Source organism: Sorghum bicolor, chromosome 1, assembly GCF_000003195.3.
Source record: "Sorghum bicolor cultivar BTx623 chromosome 1, Sorghum_bicolor_NCBIv3, whole genome shotgun sequence".
Lineage (NCBI taxonomy): Eukaryota > Viridiplantae > Streptophyta > Magnoliopsida > Poales > Poaceae > Sorghum > Sorghum bicolor.
Window position 1 is genome coordinate 62,623,047 of NC_012870.2, and position 6,680 is coordinate 62,629,726.

At 48.4% G+C, this 6,680-nt stretch overlaps 1 protein-coding gene across 1 annotated transcript; it reads left to right on the forward strand.

The window, feature by feature from the left end:
- Positions 574 to 1,951, forward strand: LOC8069839 (LOB domain-containing protein 41). Its single transcript, XM_002465090.2, has one exon. The coding sequence runs from the start codon at positions 708 to 710 to the stop codon at positions 1,692 to 1,694; it is 987 nt and encodes a 328-aa protein (XP_002465135.1). The 5' UTR covers positions 574 to 707; the 3' UTR covers positions 1,695 to 1,951.

The window sequence follows — 6,680 nt, forward strand, 5'->3', positions numbered from 1 at the left end:
ATTTCGCTACTGTAGCACTTTTGTTTGTTTGTGTCAAATATTGTCCAATTATAGACTAACTAGGATCAAAAGATTCGTCTCACGATTTACAGTTTAACTGTGCAATTAGTTTTTATTTTCGTCTATATTTAATGCTTCGATTCGATGTGACGGGGAATATTGAAAACTTTTTGGTTTTTGGGTAAAGTAAACAAGGCCTTATTAATAAACCAAGCTATGATATAAAAAAATAATATTTTGCAAAAAAATTAAATAAGGTGAAAGTTTAGATTTTTTTTAATGGAGTATACCAGAAAAGGTAGCACCAACTCCCCGGGCGCCTACAGTTTGCTCCCTAGAATCCATGGTCCATGGAACCTGGAGTGGACAGAGCACCCGGTATGCACGCGGTGGGCCCCGCGATGACGCTAGCTCCCTCGCAGTTCCATCCAAATCCCGAAATCCATTCTCGTCCCGCGGCGCCGAATCCGCCTTCTTCCCCCCGCAACCTTTCCGAAACCACAGGCGCCCCAGCCCACTGGCCACTCTTCTGCTCCTCCACTCTCCGCGCCTGCTCGCTCGCTTATAAAACACCCCACCGTCTCCCCCCCTCCTCCGCCGCGCTCCACCATCACCATTCCAACCCCAACCAACCACCTCCATCACCGACCAAAGCTCATCATCGACCAGACGCCGACGATCGCAAGAAGAGACGACGAACGAGAGACATGCGGATGAGCTGCAACGGCTGCCGCGTCCTGCGCAAGGGCTGCAGCGACGCGTGCACGATCCGGCCCTGCCTGCAGTGGATCAAGTCCCCGGAGGCGCAGGCCAACGCCACCGTCTTCCTCGCCAAGTTCTACGGCCGCGCGGGGCTGCTCAACCTGCTGGCCGCGCCGCCAGCCGCCCAGGACCACCTCCGCCCGGCCGTCTTCCGCTCCCTCCTCTACGAGGCGTGCGGCCGCATCGTCAACCCGGTCTACGGCTCCGTCGGCCTGCTCTGGTCCGGCCAGTGGCACGCGTGCCAGGCCGCCGTCGAGGCCGTGCTCAAGGGCCAACCCGTCGTGCAGGTCGACGCCGCCGCCGCACCGCCGCTGATGCTCGGCGGCCGCAGGTTCGACATCCGCCATGTCGCCAAGGATCCTGACGCCGCCGCCGCGGCAGACCTCCTCCGCGTCGCGCGTGGACGCAAGCGCGCCGCGTCGTCGTCTTGCACCTCCTCCAAGCCCAGCGGCAACAAGCAGCGGCGCGCGTCGACTGGCGACAACGACGAACCTCTGACGCGAAGGCCTGGACAAGAGGCGGAGGAGGAGCCGGAGCCGGTCGTTGAGCACGACCACGGGCACGACGAGGAGTCCGCCGGCAGCCACGACCACCACCACCACCACCTGCAGGCGCAGCAGCAGGGGTCGGAGGAGGACACCGACGTGGAGGCGGCGTCGCACTCCCACTCCCACTCCCACTCCCACTCCCACGTGAGCCAAGCCGAGCCCGAGCTGCAGAGCCATGCGCCACCAGTCAGCAGCACCCAGCAGCACGCTGATGAGGACGACGAGGAAGAGGAGGTTGGGCTGGAGCTCACGCTCGGGCTGGAGCCGCTCGTCAGGCAGAGGCAGCAGCAGCAGCCCAAATCTTCGCGCTACGACGACCACAGCGGGTTGAGCTTGAGCGCCGCATCGAGCCTCATCTGCCTGCGCCTGCAGCTGCCTGCCTGAGATCGCCAGCTCGCCGCATCGAGCCACATGCCTGACAACAATTTTGGGACCATGCCGTGTCAGGAGACAAACAACAAAAAACAGACTTCTTCCTAGGTTTTTTCTTTCTTTTTCTGTAAAAAAAAGGGCTGCTGAGCACCGTCCTAGGATCTCTTTGTTTCTTTGCGTCCTGTACTACTACCTTACATGTGATGTGATGGTGTCTTTAATTTGTTCAAACTTTTTATGTTTAGCTCCGGCTGTCACAAATTTTTCAATCCGTTGAAGACCAATTAAAAACACTGAGATCGTTGGTAGGTACACACACTGCACTAATTCATCTGATTTAGATAAAAAAAAAGCAGTTGGGCCATGCACTCTCATAATTTTGTTTTCAATCAGAAATGATACTCCAGTTCAGGACATCGGAGAAACTTAAACCCTGTTTAGTTCCTCGTCCAAAAATTTTTCATCCATCCCATCGAATCTTTAGACACATGCATGGAACATTAAATGTAGATAAAAAAATAAACTAATTACACAGTTTAGTTGAGAATCGCGAGACGAATCTTTTAAGCCTAGTTACTCCATGATTAGCCTTAAGTGCTACAGTAACCCACATATGCTAATGACAGATTAATTATGCTTAATAAATTTGTCTTGCAGTTTCCTGACGAGCTATGTAATTTGTTTTTTTATTAGTTTCTAAAAACCCCACCCGACATCCTTCCGACATATCCGATGTGACACGCAAAAAATTTTAGTTCCCAATCTAAACAGGCCCTTAACTGATATGTCCAAGCAACCAGTGTCACATACTATAGATTAGGCATCCAATGGATTGCATAGATTGGATCATACAGCTGTTGTAATACCGTGAGCCTGTTTCGCTGGAGCCCCTGGAAAGTTGCCTGCCAGACAGCTCTATCCAACCACAAACAAACAAAATCACACGTAACGTATTGCTGCTTGAGCTAGGCAACTGAGTAACTTTCTCACGGTCCGAACTAAACAGACTCACGCAGGAGAGCTCTAAGGTCTCGTGTAGTTCGTGAAAAAAAAAGTGGTACATCTGATATATCGGTAATATTTGAAGTATTAAACATAGACTAATCAAAAAACAAATTACATAACTCGCATGGAAACTGCGAGACAAATTTATTAAGTCAAATTAATTTGTCATTAGCACATGTTGGTACTGTAGCAATTATGACTAATTATAGACTAATTAGGTTTAAAAGATTTATCTCGTGATTTATAACCAAATTGTGCAATTAGTTTTTTCCCATTTACATTTAATACTCCATACATATGTCGAAAAATTCGATAAAATGACTAAAAAATTTTTAGGTGAAAAACTAAACAAGGTCAAGCAAATAGAGTTTTAAGGTCATGCCCAAAGTGCCCAACACGATGCAAGTGTAGGATGACCTGCAGAGGCTGTTATGGCCACAGGAGAGAGAATGTCTCTATAAAAGCTTCCCTAATAACAGTGTATCATCCAAGATAGTAGTCCATACTGCCCTAGAGTTCATGTAGGCACCGGTGATTTGTATCATCCAAGATAGTAGTCCCTAACATGGCATACTGCCCTAGAGTCCATGTAGGCACCGGTGATTTGTATCATCCAAGATAGTACTCCCACAGACTCATGTAGGGTCTATTGCCTTACCTGACAAAAAGTTGGAGCAAAACATAAAGTGTGCATTGAGAGAATGAGGAATACATGATGGTACCACTTTTCTCGGTCTGTGCTCCTCTGTTGATAGTTTGCTTGGGTTGAGAGAATTAAAAAGGCCTTGTTCCATCAACATCTGAGTGCCCTACAAATTCAACTTGGGGCTAATTCCTGCATTGGCCATGCTCTAAGGGTGTCCCCAATGGCGTCCAAATCACCAGCTCCTGTGAAATATTATTGGTTGCTGAGAAGAGAGAGGAACTAGCTAGCGCTTGCATATTCGCCTATCTCGCACGGAGTTTGAAAAGGTCCTCTCTCTCTCAGCTCTGACAATCTGTGCATCCATCCTCTCCATTTCTCCGGCTCATTCGCTTCAGCTTATCAGTTGAATCTGCTAGTCATTTAGCAGTGTTTCTCTCTCACAATAAATCAGCCAACAGTACTTTCTGTCATGGCTTATTAGCCAAATAAATAAGACGTTTATTGTTTCTCATTTACAAATAGACTGGCGATTTTGTTCCCCTATTGAGGACGCACTAAGGCCTTCCTCAATGCTCCACAGTGGATTACTGCCCTAGCCTTCACACATGTGCATTGAGTGTCTGAAAGGTCCTAATATGGCTAGAGGGGGGGTGAATAGCCTATTTAAAAAATTCTACAAACCCACTAGAGCAAGAGGTTAGTAAATAACAAAGCGAAGCTTTTTGCTCTAGCTCTAATGGGGTGTTTGCAAGCCACCTATCCAACAATTCTAGTTGATATAATCACTAGGCACACAAGAGCTATGTTACTACTTACACTAGAAAGCTACCTAAAGTTTCTATACAAGTAAGTAAGCTACTCTAGTTTGCGGGAATGTAAAAGAGATGGTTTGAACTTTATACCGCCGCGTAGGAGGGGATGAACCAATCAATAATATGAAGTCCAATCACCGGGAGAAATCCAATGAACAATCACAATGAAGACACACAATTTTTCTCCCGAGGTTCACGTGCTTGCCGGCACGCTACGTCCCCGTTGTGTCGACCAACACTTGGTGGTTCGGTGGCTAAGAGGTGTAGCACGAACCTCGTCCTCACTAGGACACCACAAGAACCTACCCACAAGTGAGGTAACTCAATGACACGAGCAATCCACTAGAGTTACCTTTCGGCTCTCCGCCGGGGAAGGTACAAGACCCCTCACAATCACCGGGAGATGGCCACGAACAATCACCAACTCGTGCCAATCCTCCTCCGCTGCTCCAAGCCGTCTAGGTGGCGGCAACCACCAAGAGTAACAAGAAAACTGCAGCTAGAACGATCCCCAAGTGCCACTAGATGCAATCACTCAAGAAAATGCACTTGGAATCACTCCCAATCTCAAAAAGATGTTTAATCTATGAAGGAGATGAGTGGGAGGTGTTTGCTTAGGCTCACAAGGATGTTATGTATGCTAGAATGCCAAGAGAGTTGGCCCCAAGCCAGCCAAACACGTATTTATAGCCCCTCAAACAAATAGAGCCGTTGGCTCTTTTACTGGGTGAAATACGGGGTCACCGGACGCTCTTAAAGGGGCACCGGACGCTCAACACCAGCGTCCGGTGCTCCAACATCAGCCACGTGTCACGCTCGTGTCAGAATCTAACGGTCACCTGCAGTGCACCGGACGCTGAGCAAGTGAGCACCGGACGGTCCGGTGCACACCGGACTCATGCGCAGAGAGCTCCGCAAACTCGCAGGGTCACCGGACGCAAGCCACCGGACGCACCCTGAGCGTCCGGTGCTCACCGGACTCATGCGCAGAGAGGTTTGCAAAACATCCTCACACCGGACGCACACCACCGGACGCTCCAAGCTGCGTCCGGTGTCTATCGTCCGGTGCCTAACCCTAACCGAGTCAGGCAGCCTGCACACCGGACGCTCAGACACAGCGTCCGGTGCCTCTGAGCCAGCGTCCGGTGAGTGTTCCTCAGCGAGAAACACTCCCGCGACTTCTCCAATTTTCCCACCGGCGCAATAGAAAGTATGCACTTCATTTTCTCAAAAGCGCCGAATCCCGCCTCGCAAGCTCGGCGGGAGGGAGAGAGGAACCCATCCTCTCTCTAACCTTCAAACTCCACCTCCTTCTCAAAGTGTGCCAACACCACAACGTGTAAACCAACATGTGCACGTGTGTTAGCATTTTCACAATCATTTTCTTTGAAGGAGTTAAGTTAGCTCACTAGGTTCTAAATGCAAGCACATGAACAATGACACCTAGTGGCACTTGATAACCGCTTAGCCAAAGCATTCCCCTCTTTATAGTACGGCTATCTATCCTAAATGTGATCACACCCTCTATGGTGTCTTGATCACCAAAACCAAAACCCTAAGCAATACCTTTGCCTTGAACTCCATAGGGTTTTGTTTTTCTCTTTCTTCTTTTCCAAGTTGAGCACTTGATCATCTTGTGGTCATCACCATCATCACCATGATCATCACTTGCTCCATCACTTGGCATGGACCAACCTCATTAAGTCTACACATACTTAGCATAGAGGTTAGTACTAGGGTTTCATCAATTATCCAAAACCAAACTAGGGCTTTCAGTGTCCAAATCACCCCATGGTGGTCTACGAGGAGTTGACTGCCTCATCTGACATATACGCGAGGCAGCTTGGAAAATTTGTGTTTTGACAAGGGAGCAGTTGGCTTGGGAGTAGATGAAAGGGAAAAGCTACAGTACTTCAGCTTTTAGCTCTGAGAAAAGTAAAACTAACGAGACAGCATGTGTGAGGATTCTAGTACATATTTATTTTTTTGCTGGTTTCAATTCATGGATGTACAGGTAGAATGTAACTTTTTAATGGGGCTAACAATTGCATTCGCATGCGTTGGGAAGCCCTAAGGCCGTCCCCAACGCTACATGCTGTCATGATGCTCCAAGGTCGTCCACGTCGCCACCAAAGTTTCATGTCACACTGAAGTATAGCCTCACAGGATGTCAGATGCTCTTGCAGAAGAGCCGTTTGCTTCACCTGACAAAAACGCGGAGCAGCTAATCGAGATAGCGTTGTGGCTATGTAAGTTTTCTAGGACCACTCGAAAGAGACAGTGTGTGTATCGAAGCTGATTCAAAAAGAGACAGGAGTCCAAAGATAGTGGTGGGACCAAAGAAGAGAAGATAGCAGTAGTTGGAGAAAAATTAGCTTTGGTTGTTGCTCTCCTAGATTGAACACAACTTTTTTCTAAGGGCACTCTCAATACAGAAATCATCATGGTTTTTGTAGACATTTATTGTAGTGTCGCCTAAGCATTTTGATGTGGCAAGGTAGTTATTGAAGAGAGAGAGAGCAAAATTCATAGAAA

Coding starts and splice junctions, on each gene's coding strand:
- LOC8069839 (XM_002465090.2), top strand. CDS start 708: ATGCGGATGAGCTGCAACGGCTGCCGCGTCCTGCGCAAGGGCTGCAGC.